The sequence below is a fragment of the Cherax quadricarinatus genome, chromosome 1, assembly GCF_038502225.1.
Source record: "Cherax quadricarinatus isolate ZL_2023a chromosome 1, ASM3850222v1, whole genome shotgun sequence".
NCBI lineage: Eukaryota > Metazoa > Arthropoda > Malacostraca > Decapoda > Parastacidae > Cherax > Cherax quadricarinatus.
This window is the reverse complement of record NC_091292.1, coordinates 83109853-83129450: the sequence shown is the minus strand read 5'-3', so window position 1 is coordinate 83129450 and position 19598 is coordinate 83109853. Positions and strand designations below refer to the sequence as shown.

At 37.5% G+C, this 19598-nt stretch overlaps 1 protein-coding gene across 5 annotated transcripts in view; it reads left to right on the top strand.

Annotated features, from left to right (window-relative positions):
* LOC128688670 (solute carrier family 35 member E2A) overlaps nucleotides 1–18088 on the top strand; it is a 100897-nt gene extending 82809 nt beyond the window's left edge. For all 5 annotated transcript variants that reach the window (XM_053776644.2, XM_053776635.2, XM_070083228.1 and 2 more), the window contains one exon: nucleotides 3633–18088. In XM_053776644.2, coding sequence (XP_053632619.1) covers nucleotides 3633–3831 — 199 coding nt within the window. In that variant the 3' untranslated portion in view covers nucleotides 3832–18088. The remainder of the gene's footprint in view (nucleotides 1–3632) is intronic.
* Nucleotides 18089–19598: the final 1510 nt, after the last annotated feature.

The window sequence follows — 19598 nt, the reverse complement described above, 5'->3', positions numbered from 1 at the left end:
ACCCCAACTGCTCATCAGGTCACAAAAACCATTCGTCTCCATTCACTCCTATCTAACACGCTCACACACACTTGCTGGAAGTCCAAGCCCCTCCTCCATAAAACCTCCTTTACCCCCTCTCTCAAACCTTTTCAGGGACGACCCCTCTCCCGCCCTCCATCCCCAACAGATTTATATGGTCTTCAAGTCTTTCTACTTTGTTCCATTCTCTCTAAATGACCAGACCACCTCAACAGCCCCTCTTCAGCCCTCTGGCTAATACATTAAGTAACTTCACACCTCCTCCTAATTTCTACGTTACGAATTCTCTGCATAATATTTACACCACACATTGCCCTTAGACATGACATCTCCACTGCCTCCAGCCACCTCCTAGCTGTAGCATTTATAACCCATGCTTCAGACCCATATAAGAGTGTTGGTACCACTATACAGTGGACCCCCGCATAACGATGGCATCACATAGCGATTATTTCGCATACCGCTTACTTTAATTGCAAAAATTTTGCCTCACATACCGCTTAAAAACCCGCTTACCAATTTTCTTCCGAGACGCGCTCACATGTTCCGCCGGTGGCATTGTTTACCAGCCAGCCTCCACGGTAACATCCAAGCATACAATCGGAATATTTCGTATTATTACAGTGTTTTCGGTGCTTTTTCTGGAAAATAAGTGACCATGGGCCCCAAGAAAGCTTCTAGTGCCAACCCTACAGCAATAAGGGTGAGAATTACAATAGAGATGAAGAAAAAGATCATTGATAAGTATGAAAGTGGAGTGCATGTCTCCGAGCTGGCCAGGTTGTATAATAAACCCCAATCAACCATCGCTACTATTGGTGGTACAGCTGCTGCTGCTGCTGCACTGTCAGCTGCTGCTGCTGCTGCACTGTCAGCTGCTGCTGCTGCTGTAGCACCGTTGTTGGTGTGGCTTATTGAGAATACCAAGAAACAATTAACCCCAGAGGATTTGCCACCCAGGATAACCCAAAAAAGTCAGTGTCATCGAAGACTGTCTAACTTATTTCCATTGGGGTCCTTAATCTTATCTCCCAGGATGCAACCCACACAAGTCGACTAACACCCAGGTGAACAGGGAAAAATGCCTGGAACTAGTGCTCATATTGGTGAATTTAAAGCCAGCAAAGGTTGGTTTGAGAGATTTAAGAATCGTAGTGGCATACACAGTGTGATAAGGCCTGTTCTGGAAGAAAATGCCAAACAGGACCTACAGTACTCAGGAGGAAAAGGCACTCCCAGGACACAGTGTCTCATCAGTCATTGCTGCATCTTCAATAAAGGTAAGTGTCATTTATTCTTCATTTAGTAGACTAGTACATGCACAATATATACTGTGCATGTACTACTCTACTATTGTGCATGTATCCTTCTCTTTGTGTGTGGGAAAATGTATATTTCATGTGGTAAAATTTTTTTTTTCATACTTTTGGGTGTCTTGCACGGATTAATTTTATTTCCATTATTTCTTATGGGGAAAATTCATTCACATAACGATTATTTCGCATAACAATTACCCCTCTTGCACGGATTAAAATCGTTAACCGGGGGTCCACTGTACTCTCATACATTCCCTTCTTTTGCCTCCATGGATAACATTCTTTGTTTCCATGGATATCTCAATGCACCACTCACCTTTTTTTCTTCATCAGTTCTATGGCTTATCTCATCCTTCATAAACCCATCTGCTGACAAGTCAACTACCAAATATCTGAAAACATTCACCTCTTTCATACTCCCTCCCTCCAATGTGATATCCAAATTTTCTTTATCTAGATTGTTTGATACCCTCATCACCTTACTCTTATCTATATTCACTTTCAACTTTCTACCTTTACACACCCTCCCAAACTCATCCACTAGCCTTTGCAACTTTACTTTAGAATCCCCCAAAAGTAACTGTGTCAACTCTCATTTTGTATATGATTCCTCATAATTTAATCCCACCCCCTCTCCCCAACACCTTAACCCTTTGACTGTCGCGGCCGTATATATACGTTTGTGAGGTACCGTGTTTGACGTATATATACTCATAAATTCTAGCGGCTTCAAATCAGGCAGGAGAAAGCTAGTAGGCCCACATGTGAGAGAATGGGTCTGTGTGGTCAGTGTGCACCACATAAAAAAAATCCTGGAGCACGCAGTGCATAATGAGAAAAAAAAAACTCCGACCGTTTTTTTTAATTAAAATGCCGACTTTGTGGTCTATTTTCGTATAGTATTTGTGGTTGTATTCTCGTTTTCATGGTCTCATTTGATAGAATGGAAACTATATTATAGAAATGGAGGTGATTTTGATTAATTTTAATATAAAAAGAACCTGGAAATGGAGCACAAAGTACAGGAAATGTTTGATTTTTGCCGATGTTCAAAAGTAAACAAATGATGTCATTGTCCAATAAATGTCCAAATAGCCATTCTAATACGCAGTCATGAATGGGTTGATGTAATTTTTACAATTATTACAGTATTGCAGTAGTCTGCATAACAGTAAATCTTCTATTTTTTGTTTGAATAAAATTTCAAAATAAAAAGCAAGAGTAATATCACAGGGACCTGGAGACATGACTGATGAACAAAGAAAATCTTATTTTAGAGCCAGGAATGTCTGCATTGTTCATTCTGGACCTTATTTTGAAATTGTCGTATTTTTTAATTTTCGTGAAATTGGCCAAATTGCAAATTTCTGACCATGTTATTGGGTAGTTGAAATCGGTAAATGGGCAGTTTCTTGTGCTCAATCGATAGAAAAAATAGAGTTCTGAAGAAATAGTTATGAGTTTGGTTGACTGGAATAACGGAATTAGCCGAAAATAGGGCTCAAAGTGGGCGAAATTGCCGATTTTTAAATATCGCCGAAGTCGCTAACTTTGCGAGAGCGTAATTCCGTCAGTTTTCCATCAAATTTCGTTTTTTTGGTGTCTTTACAATCGGGAAAAGATTCTCTATCATTTCATAAGAAAAAATCATTTTTTTTTTTTTCGAATATTTTGCGACACCAGGAGCAACTTCAGGTTTGGGCCCTTCGACAGTCAAAGGGTTAATATTTACTTCTTTTACAATCCCATCTGTAAATATGTTAAGCAGCCATGATGACATGACACATCCCTGTCTAAGACCTACTTTTACTGAGAAGTAATCTCCCTCTCTCCTACACACCCTAACCTGAGCCTCACTATTCTCATTTATAAGTGGAAAAAATGGCGTTCTGCTTTCTGGCATGTCTGCTTTCCGGCAGTAGCCTTTTATTTTCTCTTCTTTTTCTTTTTTTTCTCTTTTTCCTTTTTTTTCTCTTTTTTTTCTTTCTCTTTTTCTCTCTTTTTTTGTATTCTTTTTCAGTTCTGTACCAAAATGTTTATTTATTGCAGAACTCCTTACAGCAGGTCTTTGAAGTGCAACCCTATAACTTATTCATACAGCAAATAATGAATCTGAAATTAATTTCCTCTTGTATTAGTAATCAGATCTTATTTTGCATTTACTTACTACCATCGAAGGTCATCACATATTGGTTAGAATATCATTAATTTATTATTCACTTTGTTAATTTAAAAGAATAAACTAATACGTGTACCTCAGTTGTGTGTTCTATAGCATGACAACTCATATTTCAGTGTTGCCAACACGACCAAAAGAGCCTGCTTGATCTGGCTGTCAGTGCTTCTGTTTGGTAACCCAGTCACAGTGTGGAGTGGTATAGGGACAGCTGTTGTGATTGGTGGAGTTCTGCTCTACAGTAAAGCTCGTGAAATTGATGCACGCAGAAGAGAACAGTTCTCCATTACTGAGGAAAAAATGAACAGTATTAGATAAAGAGTAGTGTCTATTTGTTTTAACTAATCATATTATTTATTGATATATCCTACTTATTATATTTTTATGAAAGTACTTCTTAAAGGAAATCCAAGATCTTCAAGGAAGAATGTTGCTTTCATATAATGTAGTAATTTATGTGCATTGGTCAATCTGCATTAAATTTCTTTGGGGGCTTATTAAAATGCTATTCATTTAAAAATAGTACTTAAATATAAATATAATTTGCATGATATATATTAAATTTTGTATGAAAATCTAATGAATTCTTTCAAAACTGTTATCCTCGGCAGTAATTTGTATGTTACAGAAGTGGAGGTCAAAGAAGACTGCACACTGATAATTTGGCTTACACTAGTTCTCTTGGATTAATTAAATTTTTATTAGCTTTGTTGAAGTGCTTTGCACCAACTGTTAAGTTTTTGAAGTAATTTATAAATGTTTTTAAAGCTTTGTTCTTTTGACACTGGGTAAGTACTGTTTATCTGTTTTGCTGTCCATTGTGTAGAACTACATCATTGAGGCCAGGGGTCCCTGATGTAGTTCTTCATCATGAGCTCAGCTTATTTAGATAACCTGTGAGTGGTAAATTTTGGTGTTGATATGAGAGTGGTTTTTGGGACCTGATGAGGTGTTGGGAGTGTGAACAGGGTAATATTTTGCGAAGGGATTCAGGGAAACCGGTTAGCCAGGCTTAAGTCCTGGAAATGGGAAGTACAGTGGACCCCCGGTTAACGAACTTTTTTCATTCCAGTAGTATGTTCAGGTGCCAGTACTGACCGAATTTTTTCCCATAAGGAATATTGTGAAGTAGATTAGTCCATTTCAGACCCCCAAACATACATGTACAAAAGCACTTACATAAATACACTTACATAATTAGTCGCATTTGGAGGGGATCGTTAAGCGGGGGTCCACTGTACAATGCCTGCACTTTAAAGGAGGGGTTTAGGATATTGATAGTTTGGAGGAACATCTAAACTGTCGTACCTGAACACCTCTGCAAAGACAGTGATTATGTATGAATGATGGTGAAAGTTTTTTCTTTCTTTTGGGGTTTATTCTTTCTTTTTAGGTCACCCTGCCTTGGTGGGAAGCGGCCAACGTGTTAAAAGAAAAAAAAAGAGACTGCGTCTATGCGGTGAGTGTGCACCATATATAAAAAAATCCTGCCCAATGTGGTGCATGATGGGAAAAAATAAATTTGACTGTGTGTGTGGTTTAAAATATCAGAATTGCAGTGGTTTTCTTGGATGGTTTTTATGGTTTTATTGGCTGTTTCTTGGTACCCTTTGATAGAATGGAAGACATTTTACTGAAATAGAGATGATGTTGATTGGTTTCAGAACTGGAAATAGCTTGAATTGAAGTCAAAGTAATGAAAATATTCTATTTTTGCTGATATTTCAAAGGATGGGAAAGGCAACTCCCCCTCCTTGTAACCCCCAGTCTGTTTTGTGTGTTTTTAATAGGATTGATTCAGTTATTGGGATGCTGTAAACCATGAACAGTCTTTCCTGGTTTTATTTTATTATTTTTTATGTGAATGAAAACTCAAAATTGGAAGCAAGTGTAATACAGGAGAGCCCTTGGGACATTACTAATGAACAGAGGAAATGTTTTAGTGCCAGGAATGTCTGCATTGTTTATTATGGACTCAATTTTTAAATTGGTATTGATTTTAATTTTGTGTGAAATTAATCAAATTAAATTCTGTTCACTATTGGGTAATTGAAATAGTTGAATGGGTGATTTCTTGTGCTCAGTTGATAGAATGGAAGGCATACTTGAGATATAGCTAAGAATTTGGTTGACGGGAACAATAGGACTGAAAGTGGGTGAAATTGCCGGTGTGTAAGTTAACTTTTCGCTAGCATAATTCCACGAGTTTTCCTTCAAATTTTGTACTTTTGGTGTCATTGTCTTCAGAAATAGATTCTCTATTTCAGTTTTTTAACATTGAGATCAAGTTTCATTTTGGGGGTGTGGACAGTGAAAGAGTTAAAATCATTGCTTTGAGATTCTTAATTAATCTCAGGGACTTTTTAATGTATTGATAATATATGCTATCAATAATATTTACTTTGATGTTTATAAGTTAACTTTCAGGGAATAATTTGTATGGTATAATGTCAATGTGACTACTTTGTATGATTGGAAATACACTTTGTGTGATCCACTTATGAAAGTTAAAATAATTACTTTCACATTCCATCTGAATGATGATTTGTTTTGTTAACTTTTCTGCATCTTTAATAAACAGAAAATTTCAAATTTAACAAATAAGGATGATAAACTATGGCATAAGTCAACTGGTGGAGAAAAAGACCCATATGGGTTTAATGCTTCTTGAAATACAACCATATGTGTAGGTGTCACCCTGCCTCGGTGGGAGACGACCGACTTGTTGAAAAAAAAAAAAAAAAAAGTGTAGGTGTCTTCTTGAGTGTGATGTCAGCTAGTGACTCATAAAATTTTTTTTATAAAACAATAATGTGCATTCATTACTTGTAACTGAAAATTATTCCAGCAGTCACATTTCAGTTAATTTTTTGTTTATTTATTTACTTTTTCCTAAATTGTAAATTTGTTCCACTTAAGGTTAAGAGGCCATATTGATATACAGTGGAACCTCGGTTTTCATGATTAATCCATTCGAAAAGTCTGATGAAAACCGAATCGTATCAAAACTGAAGCAATATTTCCCATAAATAATGTAAGTCCAATTAATCCATTCCAGACACCCAAAAATATTAACAAAAAATATATTTTATAGAGAATAACTATAGTTTTATATAAGAAAACAATGAAAAATTAATATAAATGACTAAAGAAATGGATAAATGAACATTTAACATCACTTTTACCTATATTGAAAACTCTTGTTGGGACAAGAACTTCACTGTGATTAAACTAAACTCCTCTAACAATTGGGCTTCCAAGCCTGGAGGATGAGCAGGAGCATTGTCCATTACCAGGAGGCACTTGAGTGGCAGTTGATTTTCCAGTTGGTATTTCTTCACACTCAGGCCAAACGCTTCATTGACCTACTCAATGAAAATTTGCCTCATGACCCTTGCCTTATTGTTAGCCTTCCACATCACATACAATTTACTCTTGATGACTTTGTTTTTCTTGAACACTCGGGGATTTTCAGAGTGATACACCAGTAGAGGCTTCACTTTGAAATCCCCACTAGCATTACCACAGAACAAAAGAGTTAGCCTATCCTTCATAGGCTTGTGTCCTGGCAGTGCCTTTTCCTCCTGCGTGATGTAGGTCCTCTTTGGCATTTTTTTTCAAAAGAGGCCTGTTTCATCATGTTACAAAAAACACGATTTCTAATAAGCTTAGAGATCTCCAGTGAATACTAGAATGGACTGCCCTTCTAGCATTCAGCCTGTTACTGGGTTTTCATAACAAGTAGTCAGTATCCTGGTCCAATTATCCATTAGAATTCAATAAGAATTATTAGTGCTTCAGGATTACAACTGGTAGGCTACTAACTAAAGAAATTAAAATTTAATCATTTTATTAATAATGATGTCTAGGAGTATATTATCAAATTAAAATAAATTAATCGATTTAAACAAATTAATAATAATCACTTCTCTCATGTACAGTAGTATTGTGCTGATGGCACATATCACATTTATACATCTTAAGTACCATCTGGTACATTAACATTTAATAATACATATATACAAATAAATTTGTGTGTATGTGTGTAAGTGCTCTAAGTAGTTCGCTATGTCTCACGACTCGACTAGATTTAAACCAGTGACTGACAAAGTCCTCACATAAACTAACTTCTTGACCACCTGACAATCAGAATAGCTTGCTTGAACAATAAAACGACTGCTAAGCCGAACAACAATATAACAAGCAACTGCGACACAGAATCAGGAACAAGGAGATAATATAACGACACTAAGTAGGGACCATCTGCAGATCCTCCACAAAAGTCACCAAACTCCCATACTACTGAATCTAAGTTCAGCGTAAGAAAATCACCGACTGTGACAGTACACAGATACCAGATACCAGTGTCTATGTGACACACAACCTCAGTACAACGTCGAAAATCACTAAGTCTAGACAGTGTTCTGTGAACAGAGTTATACAGAACCAACAACAAAAAAGCGACAGAGACGATCTTCCAACAAGGGCCAATAAGGGAGAGTTAGGAATACGTCCAACCACCAAGAGAGTCTAGCCCAGACTGATTACTACAGGCGAGGTGTGAACACCCCCCTTTCCCTTGATCACGTGATAGCTCCGTGGACAGTTGCTGCCCAGCAACACCGAGAAGCCGGCAGAGTAACGAGCCATGAGTGATAATTACAATAGTTAGACAATCAAGACTTGAACTACGAGCACATAATAATAATATATGAATGTTACATCCTACCTAACAATATAACTAAGTCAAATAATAATATAAAGCAATATATTTACGATTTAGCTATTATTGCAAATATAAGCAATATAAAATTATCTGAAACGGTAATATACATTATATACATTGTGACCCATTCAGGGGTTGCAACACATCACAATTGAACACTTGTTGGGGGAAGACCTTCAGCCTCTACGTACTCCTTGAATTCCTCAGCATCACGTTTGTCTGAACTTGTAGCCTCGCCCCTTGTGGCTTAGCGCTTCTTTTTGATTATAGTAATTGTAGTCTCGCCATGCCTTACCAAACTGTGTATGCCAGTTCATTTCTTGAATATGTCAAACCAGCTTCTTCTGGCCTTAAATTCACTAACAGCAGCACTTATTCCAGGCATATTCTTTGTGAGATCCACATGCAACTGCCTTGCCTTTTCGCGAATTATCGCCTCCAAAACACTACCTCCCGTTAACCATTTTTCGTTGATCTACACCAACGACAACTTCTCAACATCGTCGATTGTCTGCAATCTCTGTTTCATTAGCACATTTACCCCCTTTTGCAACATAAGCTTCCTTGATTTCTTTTTTCTTTGCCAGGATGGAACTGATCGTTGATGCGAACTTCCCGTACATCCTGGCGAGATCGGCCATGCGTATGCCACAAGTTCGCTATGAGTTCTTTCTTGAATTTTATAATGTTTCTCACCTTCTTTATCAAAGGGCAGTCACACTCAATAAACAAGCACAAAAAACAATGGATTATTACAAAATGTTTCAGATGAATGTGCAGGGTGATGCTCACTCAACGAGAAACAAAGACAGACTGAGTCATGAACGCATGAGATGCTTTGTGTGAGCACTTGATTCCAGGAAATGAGTGGCCAAGTCACGCGGGCAGATGGACGAGTTTGGTACAGACCATTTTTAACTACGAAAACTGAGCAGATGTACGAGAACTGGGACAAAATTTTGACGAAAAAAGTCATCTAAAACCAAATCATACGAAAACTAGGACATACAAAAACCAAGGTTTGACTGTATAAGGGAAACCATACCTCACTGACTATGCTTTGGTTATACTAGATTCATCCATGGTCATTTTACGGAGGAATATCCAGCTCCACTTTTAAGGAAATGCCAGGTCATGCTGTGAGTCCATCACTTTTTTGACTGATTGTCCATATTATCAGGAAACATGATGACTAGTGCCATGTCATGCTTTTAATCCCTGTTTGAAAGTTTCACCTTTAATGCAGATTCTCTGACTTTTTAACAGTGATTGACTACTGCTCTGACACTAACTTTCTCATTCCACTTTCATACCCAATCTTGGTAATTTTCCTCGTGCCTATTTAACCCCCTAATGTTAGTTCTTTTTTTTTTATCATGCAGCATTGAATGATTCTCACTGGTTTAGAGCTTTTCTTAAACATAAAAATTTTATTTTTATGAGGACCTTGCCATGTGTTGTGTTCATGATACTTTTTTTAAATAATTTGTTAATTTTTCTCAAGTCTTCCCTATACATAACCTATGTAATGCAGGTGGGGGTAGTGTGCTTGATGTAAGTATATACACAAATTTTTGTAGGCCTCAAATTTGCCACTTGCTGTCATTTTAGGCCTTGTCTGATTTGTAATAAGAAAAAAAATTCCAAGCTGCATGGATTATGGGTAATATCACTTAGTAAACTAAGCCTCATGATGACATGCCAGCACAGCAGCCTTACTAGCAGTAAAATAAAGTGAATTATCTTCCGTTTAGACACCAGCGATAGTGAGGATTGTATGACAGATGCTGATTCCTATTCTGGTTTTGAAGGTAACCACAATGATAGTAACACATTGAGTGTGTTAAATGCAAGTCCGACAGACAATATATCGTGGCATCCACCTCAGGCATTGATACACAACAACAGAAGTGAAAAAAGGTATTTACCCACAAAAATGACTGATTGAAACAGTATTGATGAGGGCTGTGATAATTATATCTCTAAGGTGGAAAGTGACAGTGAGGCATACGAGGTCCTATTCTTCCTACACACTTTCTTTATTTTATTGTTAAGGAGCGGTGCTGTATGACCCTGGTAGGTTTAGTGCTTCCTTTTAATGATAATAATACTAATAATATGATTAAGGAGAACATGAAAGCAATATTGACCTAGATGGTACTGACAATGGTAGTGGCATTTCCAGCTGCTTCACTACCCCCACCACCACAAGCTGTCACATCAGTAATGACAACAACACCAGCCTTGACCCCATTAGCCATGACACCACCACCACCCTTGACCCCATCAGCCATGACAACACCACTAGCCTTGACCCCATCATCCATATCCATGACAACATTTGCTGTGACGACAGCACCATCCATGAGAGCAGCTCTAGCTGTGATAGCAGCATCAGCCATGAGAGCAGCACTAGCTGTGACAGCAGCACCAGCCATGAGAGCAGCACTAGCTGTGACAGCAGCACCAGCCATGAGAGCAGCATTAGCTGTGACAGCAGCACCAGCCATGAGAGCAGCACTAGCTGTAACAGTAGCACCATCTATGAGAGCAGCACTAGCTGTGATACCAGCATCAGCCATGAGAGCAGCACTAGCTGTAACAGTAGCACCATCTATGAGAGCAGCACTAGCTGTGATACTAGCATCAGCCATGAGAGCAGCACTAGCTGTGACAGCAGCACCAACCATGAGAGCAGCACTAGCTGTGACAGTAGTTCCAGCCATGACAGCAGCACTAGCTGTGACAGTAGTACCAGCCATGAGAGCAGTACTAGTTGTGACAGCAGCACCAGCCATGAGAGCAACATTAGCCGGGACAGTAGCACTAGCCATGAGAGTGACATTAGATGTGACACCAGCACCAGCCATGACAGCAGCATTTGCCTGACCAACAACACCAAACATCATGCAACCACCAGCAAATAGGGAGGATGCATCATTTGTACCAGTTGTGTTAATTTTGATGAATGAAGAGTAGACATCAGCCTAATCATCCACAAACCGATGATTATTTCTTATTATACTTTGATGATAAACCAGTGAATATAATAGTGACACAAACAAACAAGTATTACTAGTACACAATTGTTAATACAGCTATTTCAATGAAATCATACCTGCAAGAGTGGAGACATACTGGTATTGCAGAAATATACATTTTTATAACTTATGCTAATGCCACATGTTCATAAAACCAAAATGTCATAATGTTGGAGCACAGATCAACTGGTATCAACGTCAGCTTTCAGGAAAATTACATCAGTTGATCTCTTTCTGTTGTTATTGCAGATTTTTCATTTCTGTGATAAAAGTAATCCCCAGAGAGATGATTTGCTCTGTAAAATCAGAGAAATGGTAATGTATTTGAAAAACAAATTTAGTGATTTCTTTTATCCATTCAAACATTTTTGTAGATGAATCTTTGATTTTATTCAAAGACAGGCTTTCCTTCAAGCAATGCATTCCCAGCAAAAGATATCAGTTTTGGTATCAAACTACTTGTTATGCGTGATTGTGCAGTAGGTCTAGTACTAGATGTCATTGTGTATACAGGCAGGAAAATATTGAAAAATCTGTTAGGATTCTGGTGCTGTTGTCATGAGAATGGAGGAAACATACCTTAGCAAGGGGCATTTCATATTTACTGACAATTGGCACACAAGCCCAACACTGATTTTCTTAGGGTAAACAGAACAGAAGTGTGTAGGACAGTGAGAGAAACTATGAAGAATATGCCAGTATTCAAAATACATTTTGATAGAAATGAGGTGTTACATATTTCATACCAGTGATATCATGGCATTTTGCTTGCATAAGAGATTGACATTGTTGAAAGCCCTACAGAGGCATAATTTGAAACTAACTGGAAAGGTGGCTAGAGAGACCAGTGAACCTATTGAGAAATCGCTCACAATCATGCATTTGGTAGACAAATATGACATGCAGATTAGATCTGTCAAATGTGTCAGAAAAAAGTTGCAGATGGTAGTGTATCTGAAATTGTTTTTCATCTGTTGCTGTTACAGTGCTAAATGCATATAATGTTTTCCTTGCAAAAAATGGAAAGAAACTCAAACTAGTTAATCTCCATTTATTTTTAATAAGACATATAATAGAAACCTACCAGGGTCACCAACAAAAATCACAAAGTGATCCATTTCGGCCAAAGGCTGGTCCACACTTCACTGACAAGAAGAAACAAGCACACAAATACACAATATTGTTATAAGTTGTGTGATATTCCATTGTGCCTTATTCCATGTTTCAAGGAATACCACACCTTGAAATAACTGTAATGTAAGTACATATATTTACCTGTACATAATGTTTGAACACAAAAAGTATCCATACAAATAAGTTTATTGTGATCGTGAATATGGTGCTATGTGCTGCTTAGAATATTTTAAGCATTAAAAAATGAAATAAACTCTACAGTCATTAGAATATATTGTATTTAGTGTTATACACTAAAAAATGGAGAAATATGCATATTTGCATAAGAAATGAAAAAAAAAAAACATAAATATTTCTTGGCAGCATCACGACAATGTTGCCAACAGCACGTCAGTTTATGACAGCTTCAACAGAGCAAAAATGGTATGTTATTATCAGATTTTTTTTTTTTCATCTTGTTCTATTCAGAAAAAAATATGCTCTTTCAATCCATAAGAAAACATTTTTTTTTTTTAATTTTATCACACCACAAACATTTTTTTTTATTTCTGGGTATGTTACAGTTAGAGAGTTAAAAAATGATGCAGACAAATAAAAATCATTCATTAGTCAGCCTATCATGTACAAATTATAGCAGAATCATAATGTATGTTTTATTTGTATTCCTGAACAAATTTACATACAGCATATCTCCATTATGGCTTCTTTTCTGCTCAGAAGTGATCAGTGTTTTGTCTTAGATGATATATTATGTCTTCCAGCATTTTCTCATATTAAGGATTTAGTGTTCTTTGTAAATATAATAATTCTAGTTTCAGGACCATTTATAAACTTGGAAAATACAATAAGAGCTTTCATTTGCGAGAACTAATGAAGACCTGTGGCCAGTGATCCCATTGTAATGTAACAGTAAAGAGTTTCCTACATAGAAACTAACAAACATTCTCCCATTATACACCAATAATTTATGTAGTTTAGGATATTTATGTAATTTTCTAATAAGCTTAACGTGTAAATGAGATGAGATGCTTAACTCATTTTGATTATCACTGATAAATAAGGTAAACACAATAAACAGAAGTGATATAATTGACTACAAAAGCCAAGTACTGTAACACTTTATAAAAGTAATTCTGTAAAATTTTGGAAAATAATTATAAAGCAACATTTATACTAAGCAGCAGGCATGTGTGAGCATGTTAGATAGGAGTGAATGGAGATGAATGTTTCTTGGGACCTGATGAGCTGTTGGAGCATGAGCAGGGTAATATTTTGTCAAGGGATTCAGGGAAACTGGTTAGCCAGACTTGAGTCCTGGAGGTGGGAAATACAATGCCTGCACTCTAAAGGAGTGGTTTGGGATATTGGCTGTTTGGAGTGACATCTAAATTATCATATCTGGGTACCTCTGCAAAGACAGTGATATTGTGTGAATGATGGTGAAAGTGTTTCTTTTTTGGGGGTCACCCTGCCTCAGTGGGAGATGGCCATTGTATTGAAAAAAAAATATGCTAAAGTAATTATTGAAGAATAATTCTTAGAAGTCACTTTCTCCTATATTATAAATAATTTTAAGAATGACTTCTATACAGTGGAACCTCGGTTTTCATATGCCCTAGTTTGTACGTAAAACTATAGTTACTGTATTCTCTATAAAATGTATTTTTTGTTAATATTTTTGGGTGTCTGGCCTTGTGGCTTAGCGCTTCTTTTTGATTATAATAATAATTTGGGTGTCTGGAACGGAACAAAGTAATCCTTTCCAGACACCCAAAAAATACATTTTATAGAGTATAACTATAGTTTTACATACACACTAGGGCATATGAAAACCGAGGTTCCACTGTACATAATATACATAGTTCCTATTTTCAAAGCACCATTAATGATGGCCATAACTTCTCTCATATTTATTATGTAAATATCATTTAAAACTACTAAAATTGCAAAAGAATACAGCAGCATTCTTAATATAGGACTGTAATGAGAAAATGTTGCAGTGTGATTAAAAATGTATAATAAAAGAAATTACTGTATTGATAATTGAGGCATAGGGAGGGGGATCCCTTGATGCTGGTGAAGGGCTCTTGATCCAAGGAATTGTAACTACCTGCCAAATTTGGATCAACTCTGATTACCTCCTATTTCCCAGGTACTTTCCCAAGAATATAACAATTATAAGTGTGGCTTTATCAATAAAACAGTAAGGGTGAAAACATCTGAATGTTGGTAAAAAAAAGAAAATGCTTTTCAATGGTTTATGCCTGTTAAAGGAGTATATTAAAAATAATTCTTTTAACACAAATAGTATTTTAAGGCACGTTTTTACCTTACAGTAGTTAACCCTCTCTTATCCCCTGCCTCTGATCAAATCTAAATGCCTGTACCCTCCATCTCTTCATTTGGCCTCATTAGTAGGAAAATATCCCTGTTCTAGCATAGCTTCCATTGATAATGGTACAGTTGTTGTGACATGCAACACAATGGAAATTGGACCACCTTAGGGCATGTCAATTGACACTGGTGAGACACTGTTATAAGTACTACTGGAGATTGCTTAACACTTAAACTGTCCAAACGTAGATCTACGTTCACCTGCATGGCGCTCTGAATATTTTGAAAAATAAAAAAAAAAATTTTGTTTTTAAATTAAAGAGGGCAATTTTCTTTGTGGTATAAGACCAAAAAAAAAATTTAGGACCAGTACTTACCGAGATATAAGACGGTGAAGGTGGGTCTGGATGCTCACCTGATGGCAACATCCAGTCCTGCCGCTTGCAGAAGTGTTACCGATTTACCTTTTTTTCTTGTTTTTATTTTAATTTATATAATTTTTATGTTCTGATAATTACAATTTATAATAGTTCTTGTGATTTCATAGCCAATCTTTGTTCTGACACTAATATTATGTATTGAAATAGTACTCAAATTGTAACAATCACACTGACAGGTGAATATTTTCACCTGCCCTGGTCATTTACTATTGTCTAGAAATATATACAAAGTATTTATAGGTCCCAGCAATGTTTTAGACATGCTGGAGTATGAAACTCCTTGAAGCATCATGTTATGACAAGGGTCAGAATGTGCCCTGCTGGAGGGAACCTTGCCTTTATATGTTTTTACTCTTGTACACAAATATGTCTTTGTATGTCTGTCTATCAGTCTGTCTGTCTGCCTAGCTCTGCTTATCTGTCTGTCCAGTTCAGCTTATCTGTCTTTCTGTCTTGTGTGTGTGCCTGGAGTATAATATGAACTCCTTGAATAATGGTGTTATGACAAGCGTCAGATAAGTGACATTTGATGAATGTGCGCTGCTGGAGGGGGGAACCTTGCCTTTATATGTTTTTACTCTTCCACACAAACATGTCTTTGTATGTCTGTCTATCAGTCTATCTGTCTGCCTGTCTAGCTATCTGCCTGTCTATCTGCCTAGCTCTGCTTATCTGTCTGTCCACCTGTGTGTGTCTGTCTTTCCATCTGCTTGTCTCTGTCTCAGGGAGTGGCTAGTAAACCTGTTGGTTTGTGGTGTATGTGCTGCTCCCTGATTGCTGAGCAAGTGACACTGCTATTATTTGCGTCATGTTTATTTATGTCTTATATCTACAAACACTGTATAGCACTTGGCCTGGAATTTTTGGGTTATCCTAGGTAATTTACATTATGTATAATTGTATTTTTGAGTACATGTGAGGGACAGAGATACAAATAGACAGTGATATAGACAGAGATATAGATAGAGATATAGACAGATACAGACAGAGGCAGCCAAAACCAGCCAGCTAGCCAGCCGAATACATAAGAACATAAGAAAGAAGGAACACTGCAGCAGGCCTACTGGCCCATGCAAGGCAGGTTCATCTCACCCTCCGGCTTAGACCAATGACCCACCTAGTAGGTCACATCCACTGAAAGAAGGAGCATGACATCTGACCCAGTAGCACAAGCTAGTCAGGTCCAATTCACACCCACCCACACCCACTCATGCATTTATCTAACCTATTTTTACTTTCCTCTTAAAATGTGAATGTTAATATGACATGACATCAGTGAATCACTGGTGTTTGCCATGCTATTTGCTCTAGCTGGCGCTCAGTTGAACTGGTGCTCCCACAAGGTACTAAGTAGTCCCCGATATTTTTCATAGTGCGCACACTGAGTGCACAGACCCATTCTTTCATGTCTAGGTGACTCAGGCCTATCGCACCAAATTTGAAGGAATGAAAAATAAAATGTTGATCTACGTTTGGAGCCCACCGCACGTGAACGTATATCTACGTGTGGACAGTTTAAGGGTTAATGATCCTGGAGTGGCAGGTGAAGGTGTATAACTTTGTCATTCCTGCTAGTTTGCCACTGCCATTATTAGCTCATCAATGTTTGTACAAGATATTTGTATCCAGAATATTCTTAGTCCATATATATGTTACTAAATGCTAAATGCTAGGGTGTTGGGGAGAGGGGTGGGATTAAATTATGCAGATTTAAAAACAAAATGAAAATTGACATTTACTTTTTGCTGATGATACTGTGCTTTTGGGCGATTCTGAAGAGAAGTTGCAAAGGTTAGTGGACGAGTTTGGGAGGGTGTGTAAAGGTAGAAACTTAAAAGTGAACATGGATAAGAGTAAGGCAATGAGGGTATCAAATAATTTAGACAAGGAAAAATTGGAAGGAGGGAATATGGAAGAAGTGAATGCGTTCAGATATTTGAAAGTAGACTTGTTGGCGGATGGGTTTATGAAGGACGAGGTAAACCATGGAATTGATGAAGGAATAAATGGTGGGTGGTGCATTGAGGTATCTGTGGAGGCAAAGAAGGGAATGTATGAGAGTACGTATTGTGGTACCAACACTTATATGGGTGTGAGCATGGGTTGTGAATGTTGCAGCAAGGAGGAAGCTGGAGGCAGTGGAGATGTTATGTCTAAGGGGTAAAAGAGGTTTTTGCATACAAGGGGCTTTGATATACAAGAGGCATAGGTGAGCATGTTAGATGGGAGTGTTGATGAATGATTTTTGGGACTTGACAAACTGTTAAAGTGTGAGCTGGTAATATTTTGTGAAGGGATTCAGGGAAACCAGTTAGCCTGACCCGAGTCTTGGAGGTGGGAAGTATAATGCCTGACCTTTAAAGGAGGGATTTGGGTTATTTGTTGTTTGGAGTGACATCTGAACTGTCATATCTGCACACTTCTGCAAAGACAGTGATTGTGTGTGAATGATGGTTAAAATGTTTTTTGGGTCACCCTGTCTTGGTGGGAGATGGCCAGCATGTTGAAAAAAAATTTACTAATGGTAGCTCAATATAATTTCATATCCCTACATTAATAAAAAAAATTGCATTACTATATGTACTTTCAAAAATAATATTCTTTGCTAATAATGATCTTAAGAAAAATTTATGCCAGTAATGGAAACCTTATGGTCTTTTATGAGGAAAGAAATAAAGGGGTTTCACATAAGTAGCTTTAATTTTTGGGAAAAATTACATTTATTGGGAAGCAATTGGGAGAGTGTGCAATGCAGCAGAAGTGTTAAATATGGTAGCTGTTGTGCCATGAATGTGATATATTTATTGTATCATTTAAAAGTAATATTGTATATAAGAATGTAATTTTTATTTCAACATACTATCAACCCACTGCTAATAAATATTTTTAAATTACAATACTGTACAGTGTTTAAATATGGTTCACTTAATTTTATATATTTTGCTGTAGAACTAAAGCAGCTCTTACAATTATTTATTGGTTTTTGGTTCTATTAGAAGATGAATAATTTATGTAGGAATAAGAATTGATTTCAGTTTTGGCCTTCCCTGGAATTTATGTACATACATATACATACGCATATATTTATCCTTATGACTGCAGTACTATACAGTATCAGCCAACAGGGTATGGAAAAATCCATACCCTGTTGGCTGTTGCTACAAGTAGGAAGTGTATTCATTTTCAGTCATCTGGGGTGCCACTGAAGGAATTTTGATCCAAGGAATTGGAGCTACAATTCTCATTGTTGGATGAGTTTTTATTACCTCTCATGCAACCAGGCAGGTTTAACACATTCCCATGAATGTAAGAATAATAGAAATAAAAACTAAACAGTACTAATGATTGTAAACACCATGTGCCTGTTGGACATATGAAGGGGGCTCTTAATTCAAAGCACTGGAATTACCCTTTCCTTCCTTGGATAAAGCCTGAATGCCACCCATTCCCTAAGGCTCTTCCTTCAAGGGAAGGGGGAATCCCTTGGCATGGTAAAGGGCTCTTGATTTGAAAAATTAAATCTCTTGTTTCTTTGGATTAAATCTCAATAACCCCCCATCCCCCTTCACCATCTTTCTCCATTTGCAGACATTTCTCCCTTGCTAATTTTAGCTTCTAGACAGAGGGAACAGGGATCATTAGCCATCCCATTCCATTAGTGACCATGGTGGTAGTGCTGTTTGCTGTGGGAATTTGATTGTCAGGATATGCCATGCCACCTTCCAGGAGCCCCAGTGGATGGTCTCATGTATCCTTGGGTGATGGGAGTATTTCTGGAGGCTGTATTGGTTATGGGAGGTTGGAGCCAGAGATATGACTTGGCATGTTGCTAGCTGACCACCTCTGTTGTTGACTGAGCCTGGCTCAGTTAGTGAGGGATGTGCCATCCTGGTGGTACTGGTATACCAGGTAGAGTAAGGAGCAGTTATGCAGTATCAATACAACTTGTCATAACAAGGGAGGGAGATGTATTGTTTCTGTTTCTCCTCTGAGCTGTCTGTTCCTCCCCCTTTTTTTTTCACAAAAAAAAAAAAAACTAAACAAAACATTAATTCAGGAATAGTCTAGTTCATGTTTTGCTTCTTTCTAGGCCCCATACCCTTGTGATATCCTAACTGACCCTGGTATGCCCATGGACCTTCCTTCAAACCCAGTACCACTTTTGGGCAAGACCTTGTTACCCAACTGGTACCAGCATTCCAGTTGACCCTTTTAATACTTCTGACCTTTGCTCTACTTTGACTATGCTTCTGGCTTCTTCCTCAGTGGTGCATCAATTTTCACATCATTCACACGTCATAGGACAGACTGACTCAATGCCATTATCCAAACCTTAACCTATACTTGACAATCCATACACTAGTAAAGACATTTCATTTCACCCCAGAACCTCCCAGTCACCAAAGTGGA